The sequence below is a fragment of the Macrobrachium nipponense genome, chromosome 2 (assembly GCF_015104395.2).
Source record: "Macrobrachium nipponense isolate FS-2020 chromosome 2, ASM1510439v2, whole genome shotgun sequence".
Taxonomy (NCBI): domain Eukaryota; kingdom Metazoa; phylum Arthropoda; class Malacostraca; order Decapoda; family Palaemonidae; genus Macrobrachium; species Macrobrachium nipponense.
Window position 1 is genome coordinate 35,493,747 of NC_087201.1, and position 15,589 is coordinate 35,509,335.

At 42.0% G+C, this 15,589-nt stretch overlaps 1 protein-coding gene across 2 annotated transcripts in view; it reads right to left on the reverse strand.

The window, feature by feature from the left end:
• LOC135220527 (cyclin-dependent kinase 9-like) overlaps positions 1-15,589 on the reverse strand; it is a 167,725-nt gene that overhangs the window by 131,526 nt on the left and 20,610 nt on the right. For both annotated transcript variants that reach the window (XM_064257708.1, XM_064257707.1), the window contains exon 3: positions 11,970-12,060. In XM_064257708.1, coding sequence (XP_064113778.1) covers positions 11,970-12,060 — 91 coding nt within the window. The remainder of the gene's footprint in view (positions 1-11,969; positions 12,061-15,589) is intronic.

Here is a 15,589-nt window from a genome sequence, read left to right on the forward strand (position 1 = left end):
GAAGTAAAACCAAAAACACCTGGCGTAGCCTACCAAAAAGTATCCCACATAGACTAAGCTAATGGAAGGGAGATCCGCCGCAGGCGGTCAACCCCACAACCATAACACAAGTTAAAAACTCCCCTAAACCATTAAAGGATAGGATGAGCGCTACCTCCTGCCCCCAAAACAGTGTCTGCAGCGACGTATGGTCCGAGCGAGTAACAATTTTCGTATGTTGCTTTCACCTCCCGCAGGTAGTGTGAAGCGAACACCGAATTGCTTCGCCAATAAGTGGCGCCCAAAATATCTTTGATTGCCATATTTTTGTGAAAAGCCACCGAAGTAGCAATAGCCCTCGAAGTAGCAATAGCCCTCAACTCGTGGGCTTTCACTTTCAGAAGCTCCATGTCACTTTCACTACACTTTTCATGGGCTTCCTTAACCGTACTTCTTAAGAAGAACGCCAGTGCATTCTTCGACATCGGAAGATCTGGTTTTTTTCTCAGAGCACCACAAGTTCTCCGAAGAGCCTCTGCATGCTCTGGTTCTCTGCAAATAAAACTTGAGAGCCCTGACAGGACACAGGACTCTCTCAGCTTCAGGTCCCACTAGCTCCGACAACCCTTTGATCTCGAACGTCCTCGGCCAAGGGTTGGAAGGGTTCTCGTTCTTTGCTAAGAACGTAGGACTTAAGGAACAAACTGCACTATGATCCTTGAACCCAATATGCTTGCTTATGACTTGAATTTCGCTAACCCTCTTCGCCGTCGCCAGAGCGGTTAGGAAAATGGTCTTCTTAGTAAGATTCCTAAGCGAGGCTAAATGGAGCGGCTCAAATTGACTCGACATGAGAAACTTCAGTACCACGTCTAAGTTCCACGATGGTACTTTCGGTTGGAGAACTTTCACAGTCTCAAATGATCTAATGAGATCATGAATGTCTCTATCATTCGCTAAGTCGAGTCCTCTATGCCTGAAGACCACAAGAAAGCACGCTTCTGTAGCCTTTAATCGTGGGAACGGCTAGTTTCGCTTCTTTCCTAGGGTGAAGAAGGAAATCTGCTATCTGGCTCACAGAGGTTGAGGTGGAGGAAATGCCCTTCCTTCTGCACCAACTTCTAAAGACAGCCCACTTTGATTGGTAAACTGCGATTGAGGAGGGCCTCCTTGCGGTGGCAATCGCCGTTGCCACAGGTCTTGAAAACCCCTCGCTCTGGCCAACTTCTTGATAGTCTGAACGCAGTCAGACTCAGAGCGGGGAGGTTTTGTGGTACCTCTCGAAGTGGGGCTGTCTGAGTAGATCTTTCCTTAGGGGGCAGAGTCCTTGGAAAGTCTACTAGGAAGGACATCACCTCCGTGAACCAGTCGACCGCTGGCCAGAAGGGGGCGATGAGGGTCATTCTCGCTCCTTCTGATGCAGCGAACTTCCTCATTACTTCCCCGAGGATTTGAATGAGGGGAAAAAGCGTAAATGTCTAGTCCCGACCAATTCCACAGTAGGGCGTCTACTGCCACTGCTCCCGGGTCCAGAACTGGGGAGCAATACAGCAGAAGTCTCTTCGTTCGGGAAGTTGCGAAAACGTCCACATGAGGACGTCCCCACAGCTTCCATAGCGCCTGGCATACTTCCTGATGAGGGTCCATTCCGTCGGCAGAAGCTGTCCTTGCCGACTGAGAAGGTCCGCTCGCACGTTTTCACGCCTGACACAAATCTTGTCAGAATCGTGAACGTTTTGCGACTTCGCCCAAATCAGGATATTTTTCGCGATGGCGAACAGAGAAGGAGAGTGAGTTCCCCCCTGTTTCCTGAGGTATGCCAAGGCTGTGGTGTTGTCCGAGTTTATCTGAACCACTTTGTTGGAGACTTCCTCTTGGAAGAACCTTAGAGCAAGGTAAACCGCTGAAAGTTCTTTAAGATTGATGTGCCAGGACACCTGTTCCCCTCTCCAGGTGCCTGACACTTCTCTCCCTCCCAGTGTTGCTCCCCAACCCGTGGAGGACGCGTCGGAGAACAACACTAGGTCGGGTTCCGAAGCTTGAGCGAAAGTCCTTCCGCAAGCTTCTTTGGATCCCAACCACCATTTGAGGTGTTTTTTTCACTTCTTCCGTCAAAAACAAGACCTCTTCTAGATCCTGTTTGCGTGACCAATTGCTTGAGAGGAAGAACTGAAGTGGTCGGAGGTGCAACCTTCCCAGAGAAACAAACTTCTCCAGTGAGGAAATGGTCCCCAGCAGACTCATCCATTCCCTCACCGAGCATGTTTCCTTCCCTAGAAAGGCCGACACTTTGTCCAGGCATTGAAGTTGTCGCCCCTGGGCGGACGGAAAAGCCCGAAAAGCCACTGAGTCCATCTGAATCCCCAGATAGACTAAGGATTGAGAAGGAGTCAGATGCGACTTTTCGAGATTCACAGAAGTCCCAGGGACCTCGCTAACGACAGAGTCGTGTGAAGGTCCTTCAGACACCGGTCTTGCGATGAGGCTCGAATAAGCCAGTCGTCTAGGTAGAGAGAGATCCTTATTTCCGCAAGATGGAGCCACCTCGCAACGTTCTTCATAAGAACGGTGAACACCATCGGCGCCGTGCTGAGACCGAAGCAGAGTGCCCTGAATTGGAAAATCTTCCCTTTCAGGACAAACCGCAGGTATTTCCTTGATCGGGGATGGATGGGGACGTGAAAGTATGCGTCCTGAAGGTCTAGAGAGACCATCCAATCCCCCGGTCTTAAGGCTGCAAGCACGGATTGAGGTGTCTCCATCTTGAACTTCTGCTTGGTAACGAAGCGATTTAGACTGCTGACATCCAGAACGGGGCGCCACACCCCCCTGACTGCTTCGGCACTAGGAACAGACGGTTGTAAAACCCCGGAGAACTCCGGTCGAAGACCTGTTCCACCGCCTGCTTCTCGATCATTTGATCTAGTAGATCGTGAAGCACTTTTCTGCTTTTCTCCCTGATACGAAGGAGACAAATCCTTTGGTGTTCGAAAGACAGCGGGGGTAACATCAAGAAAGGAATTCTGTACCCCTTCTTGACGATGTCCAGAGACCAAGCGTCGGCACCTCTCTCTTCCCAAGCTTTCGCGAAATGTAGAAGCCTGGCTCCTACCGGTGGCTGAAGGACTTCCCTCTCACTTCTTGCTCTTGGAAGGAGCGGGAGTCTTGCTCTGAAAGAGCTCTTCCTCGAGGGGAGGGGCTGGCTTCGAGGAAGAAGCAGATCGAAAGGGCTTCGATTTCTTCAAAGCAGAGGACCCAGAAGACGAAAGTAGTAGTAGGCTCCTAGAAGACTGTGCCAGAAGGTCTTGGGTTGCTTTCTCCTGGAGACTGGCAGCTATGTCCTTTACCATAGACTGAGGGAAGAGATGTTCTGAGAAAGGAGCGAAAAGAAGATCCGCTTTTTGCGCTGGTGAGACCGACTTGCAGTAAAATTGCAAAAAAGTGCTCTCTTCTTAAGCAGTCCCGTGCTGAAATGAGCAGCCAATTCCTCAGAACCATCCCTGACGGCCTGTCCATGCAAGACAATACACTGGCGACAGCTCCCCAGACTGATGGAATCAGAACTCCTGGACCTGGCATCCAATACTCCTAGGCACCAGTCAAGAAAATAAAGACCTCTAGTGTCCTGAAGAGGCCTTTAAGGTGAAAGTCTAACTCACTATGCGTCCAAGAGACCTTAGAGGAAGAACAGAAAAGATCTTCTGGCGGCATCCACAATACTACCAAAGTCTCCTTGAGCTGAGGCTGGAAGCTTAACTCCGACGTTTCTCCCGTCTCATACCACATACCAGCTTTGCCACAAAGTCTTGAAGGTGGTAAAGCGAAAGAAGTCTTGCCTGAAGCTTTCCTCTTTTCCATCCAATCATGGACCTTTCGAAAAGCTTGCTTCGTAGAAAGCGACTTCTTCATTTTCACAAAGCCCGAGATCTTAGTAGCTTTGGATGACGAAAACTGAGAGGAGGAGTACGTGGAGCTTCAGGTTGGAAAGTGTCTGCAAAGACTGACTGTAGCAAACGAGTCAAAACCTTGTAGTCCGTCAAGAAACTGGAGCCAACTGCTGTTCTTCGTCCAGTTCGACGAAAGCGTCACTAATTTCCTCTTCAGACACTGGAGAAGTCGGAGGAAGTAAAGAAGAGTCACGAGCTTTCTCAAAAGAGAAAGAGCGGCGAACAGGAAGAGTTCCCGCTTCCGCTTCCGCTTGCGGAGGTGGAAAACTGACGTCCGTAGGCGCGCGCTTGGCGTCCGAAGCCAATCTACTGGCGCCGACTGAAGCGCGCTCGACCGCAACAGGTGTACACCTGGCGTCCACTGGCGCGCGCTGAGCGTCCACTGGTGCGCGCCGAGCGTCCACTAAAACGCGCTGAGCGTCCACTGGCGCTCGCTTACCTTGCACCCGAATCACGCTCGGCGTCCACTAAAGCGCGCTTGACTTTCACAGAAGCGCGCTCGGCATCTAAAGAAACGCGCTTCTTATCAACAAGTTTCGTAGCAGCGGAAACAACCGCTTCACGAGAGCGAGAAACTAATTTCTCGCCTCCTCTAGAAAGTTGCTGGGGAGCAGAACGAACTCTAGAGGGAGACTCAAACGGAGAGAGAGACGAGAGAGAGAAGGGAGAGGGAGAACGCCTCGACCTCTTCACAGGAAGATTGTCATCCTTCTTACGGCGACGTGGAACAGTCTCTCTCGAAGAAAAAACATCTCGAAGTTGCTGCTGAAGAGACTGGAGAATCTTGCTTGTAGGTGAAGCCTCCTTTTCTGGGGGGAGGGGCTGATCCTGTGAGCAGGCGAGTGGCAAGGGGACGCCTTCTTCCTACTCCCAGGAACCGCCACTTCACGCACCTTAGAGACGACTGCGGCGCTCGAAGAAACATCTAGGAAAGACTCCACCTCCGAATAATCCTTACGCTTCTTCTGCGGAGGAAAAGCAGCAAACGCACTATCAGGCGACGAGCAAAGTTCCGGAGAACAACTTGGACGTGAAGCGTCTCCCGAACGCGAGCCGTCCTTTTCAGCGGACGTGAAGCGGTATGAGAGCTCCACCCCTTGTGCGGGGAGAAAGCTTCAGAAGAAGAAAAGCACTCCTTGAGAAGACGTGCACGCGCACGCTCCTTGACAGTCTGGGTAGGTTCGTCAGAAGCTGCCGAAGGCATGCCAGATCGGTGGGGGTTCCTCGTAACCCTCCTTCGACTTTCGACATGCTCTCTCCCCGTAATCTGTGGGAGTCAAGCAGAGGTCTAGGTCTTAGAGGCGGAATGAGGCCGATCTGACGCACCCTCCACTACACAGGGGCCACTTTCACTGCACTTCTCTTCACTTTTGCTCTCCAGAGCTAACACTTTTGATTCTAAGTTACGAATCGATTCAAGAATTAGCGATAAAGTATTACCTTCTACGACACTGTTTCAGGGGCCGGAGGCAACACTACAGGGGTAGGAGCATAATCTACAGAAGGAGGGTTAGCAGGAGAATCATTAAAATCTTGCCTACCTGAAACACTCCTGGAGGAAGACCTCCTTAACCTATCTCGCTCAAGTTTCTTAAGATAGGTTTCATACGCCTTCCATTCCGACTCTGTTAATCTTTCACACTCCTTACAACGACTTTCAAACGTACATTCATTCCCCCTGCAAACTTTACAAACGACAGAATGTGGGTCTACTGAAGCTTTCAGTAGCCTACCCTCTACATTCGGTACATAGAACAAAATCTAGCGCTAGCCGAACTAGACCCTGACATCTTGATCAAAGAAAAATCAATACCAAATTCAAATCAATCCAAAGTCAACGTGTGCCAAGCCACCGATCTAATTCAGATACCAAAGAAAAACCAAAGGGATACTCAAGTACTGTATTTCCGTTTTCCCAAAATCTGGACGGAGGTGCTGCAAACAGGTGTTTTCAGCACCGGCGACAGAAAAATTATGAATAGAAAATGGAATGATTCCTGATACCCGCTCCCAGCGGCGGGAATGGGTACTAACCACCTGACTCCCACTGCGTGTGTCGTAAGTGTTTAAATTTCTGTCGGATTCGGAAAAATACAGCTATATATATATCTGACAGGTAAGTTTCATGAACAAACTGTAATTTCCAAAGAAATACCTGACGCAGAGTTATCATTTAGATTTATCAAAGTTGATTTCACCGATATGAAATTACTCCACAAATAGCCTTTTAAATATGAAGATATGACAATAATATGAAAGGTAAAAAATGGTTTTACATATTTCGTTTATGCTTCGTTGCAGAGAGAGAGAGAGAGAGAGAGAGAGAGAGAGAGAGAGAGAGAGAGAGAGAGAGAGAGAGAGAGATAGTCCACCCGAACAGACAACATGTGCTCCGTTATTCATTTTATTCAGCCATGGCTGTAACCTGCAGCTTTTATTTACTGAAGAATGAGTAAAAATGTATTTTATTTTATTGAAGAATGAGTAAAAATGTATTTTATTTTTACTTTTGGTTTTCCAAGGACCCACCCCATTGACATTGGAAGTACAACTTAAAGTACAACTCGATAAAAGCTCGACAGTTATGGCAGATGACGTCAGCAATCAGCTGTTTCTCTATAGAGAGAGGAGAGAGGGAGAGAGAGAGCGAGAGAGAGAGAAGAGGAGAGAGAGAAGAGATTGAGGAGGAGAGGAGAGACGAGAGAGAGAGAGAGAGAGAGAGAGAGAGAGAGAGAGAGACTTTTGCTTGATTAGGTTGTAACATTGAGAGATATCCATTAGCAAAAGTTGAATAACAGTTATGTATGGAGACTAATGATCATTGTAATAAAACTGTTGTTTTACTGTGTTTAATCATATTGCATGTATTATTACCATACTATAGTTTATGATATGAACATACCGATCTACCATTTGCATTCTGGTTTTGTTTACATTCTGAGATATGTCTATAATATATAAAGTGAGAATGGTTTTATTATCTTTATTGTCAGTTAACCCCTTCTTTACCGGGTGGGTGAGCAGAATGTAAACATTGTGTTTGCTGCCGAACTGAATCTCTCGGTAGTGACTCCAGTTTGGAGGGGTGCCGATCGTAAAAATATTTGCCAAAAATACACTAATCAAGACAGGCTAATGAAATTATCAGGTATTATTAGCACTATAATAACGCTTATTCTCTGTTAGTTTTATCATCCTACAGGGAAAATAAATGATTTTATGAAAAAAAATGAAACTCAGTATCCCTTGTACAGGGACACTGTTGGTCGGTGAGAAAACTACAGTCTTGAATAGAAATTCGGTTCTTACAGAATGTTGGTATATCGCACCTGGAACATGCACATAAAAGTATTATCAAAATAGAACACTAAATAAGCACGTAATAACAAAAAAAAAAGAGCAAAAACTAAAGCGAAAGCCCCGCCAATAAATATGGAAATCGCAAATTTTATAGTATATCTTTCAAAAATTGGTCGATGTCATTTTCTACGTTTTCTAAGATTAGTTTCATCACAGAAAACAACTTTAGGGGTATCAGGGGTATCTAAACTAACAAAATTTCAAGTGTCTTTGTCCTCAGAAAAAATCGCTTTTTGCGTTTTCGGGTCGTTCGGTTTGTTTTTATATATAAGTTGACTATAAGGCTTTATTTTTTACCTTCATCTATCTGGTGTTCATATCTTTTATTTGTAAAATGTAATAAGTGAATAAATAAATAAATACAGTAAATGATGATACAACTGGTTTTATACTTGGGTAGAAGTTATTACATGTTTACGCTTGTCTGGTTTTGTGATTTTTTGTTGAGATGCAGTTCATCTGTCACCTACACACTACTATAAGCAGTAATAATATTTTTTTGGGTTCATCATACGTCTGGCATCGTGTCATACTGTTTATTTTGCTCCAAACTCTTCAAACCGAAATTACAGAATGATTGGAAGTCCCTATCTGAAAAGAGGAGTTTTGGTGGTACTATGCGTACCACCTTTATGCACCCGGTGCGGTGTAGTAGACTTGAATGGTGGTACCCACCTACCTCCAAACAAACTTTCGGTAATGAAGAGGTTAATATCATAATGTGAATCTGTTCGAATATGTTGGTGGTTATCGCACTGCAACTAGGCTTAGCCTACCAATGAACGTCACACATATACCTTGAATAGGCTATTTATTATGAAGACATGCCAATAATATATAAGGTGAGAATGGTTTTATTACATTTAGTGTCAGTTAATATCATTATGCGAGTCATTTCATGTATGTTGGTGATTATCGGACTGCGGCCGAGGCTTAGCCTACTGATAAACATCGCATACGCAACACGTTTGTCCCGCGATGCTGCGATTCATACCAGCGATATGGCATGAGAAGTGGCCCAAGAAAAAACCTGTGAATGACTGATTCCGTGATTGCTGATCCGCTACTAAGCGATGCCACACTGTACTACACAACCGTACATTAATTATGTGAAGATGGTATTAGTAGTACAAATGAGAGTTATTGCATTATTAAAAACATCAAAATAAATGAAGTCGCAAAGCCGATTCTGTCATGTTTTTCCTAAACACGTAGCCTAAAAGGAAAACATTCTTTTGTCTGTTTCATTGCTGCCATAAACCCCTAACAATGCAGTGTTCATTCTAAACTATTATTTACTACCAAAATAACGATGATATTTTGTATTGAAAATTAATGTTACATATATTCCAAACATTTTTATTAACATGACTAGTACTGTACTGTATTAAAATTTTGAAAGATAATCTTGCTGTGAATGCTACCATAATTTGAGTTTCATATACGTACATACATTTTGTCAGCTGGCTGGCCTCACATAGATAAAAGTTGATTTCACTGATATGAAATTACTCCACGAATAGCCTTTTTATTATGAAGATATGACGATAATATATAGGGCAAAATATGGTTTTACGTATTCCGTTTACCCTTTGTCGCCAATAGCAAACAACAATAAGATAATCTATGACAATTATCGTTAGTATGACTGCATTGTTTGGAGAAGTTATATACATATATGTAATACCAAAATAATAATGAAGTTCGAATTAATTTTAGCCTTAATGTTATTAATACCGTAATTACACTACTACTATTAAAATTTCTAAAAGGTTATCAAACAATAAAGGTCGCTGTGAACGCAACCGTACACATACTACATTTTCAAATTATGTTTACATTTTGTGGCTGGCCACTCGGAGTATAAGTTGAGTGCAGTGATGTGGAATTATTCCTTGAATAGGCTATTTATGTGAAGATATGCCTATAATATATATGGTGAGAATGGTTCTATTACCTTTATTGTCAGTTAATATCATAATGTGAATCTGTTCATGTATGTAGGTGGTTATCGCACCGCAACTAGGCTTAGCCTACCAATGAACATCAGACATAATCCACGAATAGGCTATTTATTATGAAGATATGCCAATAATATATAAGATGAGAATGGTTTTATTACCTTTAATGTCAGTTAATATCATAATGGGAGTCTTCTCATGTATGTTGGTGATTATCGGACTGCGGCCAAGGCTTAGCCTACAGATAAACATCGCATACGCAACACGGACAAACCTGTGATGCTGCAATTCATACCAGCGATATAGCATGAGAAGCGGTCCAAGAAAAAACCCGTGAATAACTGATTCCGTGATTGCTGATCCGCAACTAAGCGATGCCCCACTGTATACAGTGTTTTCAAGTCAAAATATCACTTTAATTCGTATCATTGTGAACAAAATTTAGTTATTTTTTTCGTTAGTAGATGGCGCTGAAGGCATGTTTATTGTGTAAAAAAGATCAACAGATTGCATTAGATATTTTCACTTGATTTCCTCAGAATACTAAGAGCTTTACATATTTATCTTTTATCGGAGTGAACATAGTAAAATGTGTTCTTTCATGCCAAATAGTTTTGATTAGTAAATCATTTTTGTATCATAAAACTGTATTTAGTCATGAAAATAACATCAAAATACACTACTTTGGGATTATTTATCGTCAGAAAAACCTGCAAATAGGCAAATCCCTTGCAAATAATGGGTAGATAAGGTCCAGAGAGAAATCCGCGAATCCGTGAGTCCACGAATCAGGAACCCGCGAATACGGGGGGCCCACTTTAGTCGTTAGCAGATGAACATTACTTTCCTCAGCTTCAGTTACAACTAGCAGCTTAAATTTAGCAGTATATTCGCTTGCCGATCTTTTCTCCCTAGTAAATGAGGATATAGTAATGTAAAATTATATCAGTCCTATTCTATTTAGCGTTATTTGTAACACAACTACGGCAATTTCTAACTACCGTACGATGGTTGAAATGCAAGCAAACCGCTGTAGTATCGGATTTGGTTGTTCATAGCAAATCAGTCGTTTCTGGCTGTATGCGTTTACACAAAATGTATAACATTACTCATGATACTTTTAGCTTTCTCTTTTATTCTTTTTAACTTAACTAGAAGATGGGATAGATAATGAGATGGAGGAAAAAGGGTTAGCCTAACTAGAAAATGGGATAGATAAACAGGAGGAAAAGAGGTTAGCCTATTGTAATTTGGTCTCAAACACTGAACTCACATGTTACATAAGATACATGATCAAATCATTGTTTTAGGGTGAAAATATGGGGGTCGCATGATATGTGAGCTCGCGTGTTACATGAGTATATACGGTAGGTATATTTTTTCTAATATATAATTTTACTTTATTTAAAATTATAATTACAGCTCACACAATATCAAAACAGATAAGAAATAAAATTAGTAACAAATTCTTAGCATATTTGTTAAAAATATTTACGTACATTTACCGAGAACGAAGATTCAGTAACCTTTTTTTATTTGTACATGTTTTTTCAAATATTTATTCGCAGTTTTCTTTGCAAAATTACATTTACAACTGACATACTATCATAAAAGACAAGAACTAAAACCAGTAGCAGCCTTTTCGTATATTTATAAGCAAATCTATAAAAAGACATCATATGAGACAGAGAAGCAGTACATTCCCCATCGAAGTCAAAATCACTACTAAGCTTGCATGAGCCATTGTAAAAACTGCCATTAGTGAATTTATGGGCTATAAAACTATTGGCACCACTTTCAAAATCGATGGGGCTTAATATTGCTTAGCTACAGGATCAATCCGTCCACCCCAAACCGGTTATCACTACTCTTGAGAAGCTATCCATCCATTAAGGGTTAAACTGCAGACAATCCTTAGCTATAGGAGATTGCAGTAAAACTGATCAAAGCAAAGATAACGTTCCTCGACAAGGCAGCTTAAATGAAGCATCACTGCTACCAAGCCAATCTGACAAGGTAAAATTAAAGAGGGAAAAAAGGAGACTCCTCTTCTTTCCCGAACCTATCGGAAAAGAATTCTGGCTCGAACTGGTGCCACTAATGCCGGACTGAGTGCCCTACCAGACCAAACAAAGGAAGGGGACAAAAGGCACAGATCTGCACTTGTTTCTAACATGTCCCGGTTCCCTGTCACTCCAAGCCACGAGGGAGCAAGACAGGACATGCTGATTACAAGGCAAGAAAAAGTGTAGACACTGACCCTTCCTCTAATGCCAAGAAAAAAACCAAACTTACAGACTCTCGGGAGGGTAGCGCAGAAAACAAAACAATAACGATAATATAACAATAATAAAGTCCAACGAATCTTACGCCAAGTAAACATAAAAAATGACTACATCCTATTAAATCTAAAGCCCTGAATTGATGGGAAGCTCAATAGCCTCTCTGTGCCCAATAACTGAAAAAACTTCTTTGATTATATTTCTCAGTCTTCACAAATCTCCTTGCAAGTGCGTTTGTTTTTTCACTTCTTTGGCATCCATTGTGTTTTTTCCCAAAGCAATATTCAAAAATACTCAAATAGTAACTGATCATGTTATAAGCATATATATCCACTCACTAAGGGCATTGTCCCTTGAACAGATTTTCAATTACAAAAACTATTATCCAGAAAATTTTAGTTTTATAAAATATCACCACGTCATCAAATTAATTAACCTACCTTTAGTTCGACTGATTTCCAGTAGGCTTACAACATTGTCATGCTTCAACAGCTTGAGAATTCTTATCTCACGGAGTGCTGTGATGGGAAACTGAAATGAACAATTTTAAAATAAAGACATGTAACTCAAGTGTAACAGTGAAAAATTATTTCAAAGAAAGTGCACAAGACTAAATGTCAAGTAGCTAAACTAGACCACAACCTTGCATTTAAAGACTCATCTTGAAAAGACATGAAAATTTTACCAATGGAACAGGTAGACCACAAAAAAAGAAAAAAACTGGGACACAAAAAGTACTGCAGATGGGGTATGTACAAATATCAAAAATATAAATTATGTACTCACTACAGTGGAATTCCGAACCACTCTGCTGCATAAGTACAATTAATATTCCTATTATATGACAGGTGTTAGTAACCACTATACATCCAAGACAAAAAATTTAATGTATAATGCATTGTCATGCATTCTAAATTACTAAAACACTCTTCCTTATAGGCAAATAACCTTATGGAGGCAAAATTCATTTAAAAATATAGTGGCCAATGAAGAGATAGACTCTGAAATGTATGATTATCTCAAATCTAATACGTAGTATGCACTGCAAAAATCAACACTATGCTCCAATAATAAGCAGTGTCTATTATCAAACTTTTGCTCATTGCTGAATTCCTCATCATTTTGATGCATATTTTATACTCTTGACTCTATTTAATTAAATAATTTTTCAATACTTTACTCTCCAATACAGTAAAGCTTTTAACTCCGTGCCAGGGGGAGTTTAATAAAACAGGAACACTTGGTTTTCTATGAATATCCTTCTTCTATCCATCTACATACTTCCTCCACCATCCACCAGGAGTCTAATAAGTATAACCACTTCTGTCCACTCTGATTGTGGGGAGGAAGGGAAGGTAATTTTTATAATGGAGAGGTATGTATTACAATAATCTTAAAAATTAAGTATTTATATTCTTTTAAAACAACTTTACCTCTCCATTATATAGCTGAGTCCCACAATTGAAACAGGAGGTGGGCAAAGTGAAAATCAGCCAACCTTTAAAGGTTACTAAGTAACAAAATATTTGTACTTAACAAGCGTTTTTTTTTAAGAGGATTGCCACTCAGGTACGAGATCCTCATCACAAAGATAGCTAAGGTCTCTTTGTTAGGGTGCCCCCCTTCAGCAGAAGGAGGGGTAGCATTACTCTGCCAAAACCCAGCAGAGCCAATGATGGATAACTAACACGTACTACACTCAACAATGAGTACCTCCAAGCTTTCCAAAAACCACAACCTATCAATTTAGGACATAATCCCCTGCACAAACCAAAGGAGTTGATGCTCTACATTAATTGTATTTAATCTCTGCACCATGAAGACAAATCAGAGCAAGTACAAGATTACCATGCTACTAAGTGACTTCAATATCTTATCTAAGGATAAGGGTTCAAATTCAAAAGTTGTAGCCATTGCTCATATGTCCAGTGGCTTACCATTGATTAAGGATAGAAATTTGGATGAAAGTACTTGACCAAGGACCCAATGAAAAGGAAACTGCATTTCTAATCTTAGGAAACTCCGGTTTCCATATCACTCAAGACAACCTCTACATCAGGTTTAATTCTGTTAACGAATTCCAACAATCCTTAAAAACAGTACTGAATGCCCCAAAAGTCAAGTTCCTCAAGCCCTAGTGAGGTAAAGATACTGTTGTAGTCATACGTAAGGGCCTAGCCTGAAACTGTACCTAGCTACAAAGAAGGCAAAGATAAATGCCTTGTCATTAGCAAGGCCTATCTTATCTAAGATTGTGGCTCTCTCACTCTCTTTAGCTGTGTCTAAGGCTACTGTAAAGTTTCCATAGACATTTCGTTACAAGGAGCTGGTTCTAAACGCTTCAAAGGTCAACAAAATAACGAACTGAAGAACTGCATACAATAAAGTACGTAGCAGAGACCTGGGAAACTCTTCACGACAAATATCTAGATTACTTTGTCCTCAGACAAGCCTATTGTTAAAGACAACATGGCCCTTTAGCCTTAAAAACTACTACAAGAAGTTTCCTCATGTTTGAGAAACAGAAATCTAACCATGCTGTTTACAGAGGTATCAGAGTTGGAAAAACCCTATAACGTGGGACCTTGACTTACACCCTGACAAATGGTGTTGAAAGAATTGATTAGCGATTCTCTCCCAGCACTGATAATGGCAAAAAACCGACTTACAGGGAAAATCAACGTACAGCGCGGTGCTGGAACAGATCCCCACCATAAGTCAAGGACACACTGATATGGCTGAGATAACACCTTGAGCTCATCAGAACCATGGCCCATAACAGGCAGTCATATGTAGTTTGTGGGACTGCAATAACTTTTCACCTCTTGGCTGCTCGAATCCACCACTGAAAGAAACTAAAAACCCCACCTTCCCAGCTCACCTGGGGTGATCAACGGCATGAGACAACTTACAAAGTTGCCCTTAACACTGATGACTTTATGAACAGCAGTAGTAGTAAAGGCATTACAATCTAGACCTACACAGGGAACAGCTTGGTGTCCCTGCCCAAGTTAGAGGACCTTAAACTGGTAACGCAAAACTTGGTAAAAAGACAACTTCCTTTAGTCTCAAGTCCTTAACAGGGGATACCCACAGGCCAGTCTGCAGCCAGCCTTTGGATGCTGAGTACCTTCCGTTACTTATATTAGCGACTGAGTACATCCACCAAAATTTTTATACTGAATACAGGAAGTCCCCGGGTTACGACGGGGCTTCCGTTCCTGAGACGCGTCTTAAGCCGAAAATCGTCGTAAGCCGGAACATCGTCAAAAATCCTAAGAAAACCTTACTTTTAATGCTTTGGGTGCATTGAAAACTATGTAAACTGCATTCTTATGGCATTTATCATAAAAAAAACCTTCAAATATTGATTATTTTGCATTTATGGTGTCATAATTCATCTCCCAGATGAGAGTTGTAGGCGTCGTAACCCTGGAACATGCGTCGTAACCCTGGAACATGCATTGTAACCCTGTAAATAACGTCTATTGACAAGCGTCGTAACCTCGGAACGTCGTAAGCCGACACCGTCGTAACCCGGGGACTGCCTGTATTGTATTCCAGTTGTGCACTGTATTTTTGAGGAAGCTGATGGTGTTTTCCTCTGCCCCATATATTTTCAGGCTTCCTATTAGCCATGTGTGTGGTATCATGTCGAAGGCTTTCTTATAGTCTATCCATGCCATGCTTAGGTTGGTTTTCCTTCTCCTTTTGTTCTTCATTACCATTTTGTCTATCAGGAGCTAGTCTTTTGTGCCCCTACACTTCCTTCTGCAGCCTTTCTGTTGGTGGGGGATTGTGTTTGTATCCTCTAGGTAGTTGTAATGCCTTTCACTGATGATACCTGTTAGTAACTTCCACATTATTGGTAGGAAGGTGATAGGCCTGTAGTTACTGGCTATATTTCCCTTACTCTTGTTTTTTTGTACTAAGGGTGTTCTTCCTGTGGTCATCCATTTGGGCACATGGTGATTTGTGATACAATGCTGGAGTTGTTCTGCTATTCATGGGTGTAGAGCCTTGAAGTTTTTGAGTCAGTATCCATGGACTTCATCAGGAC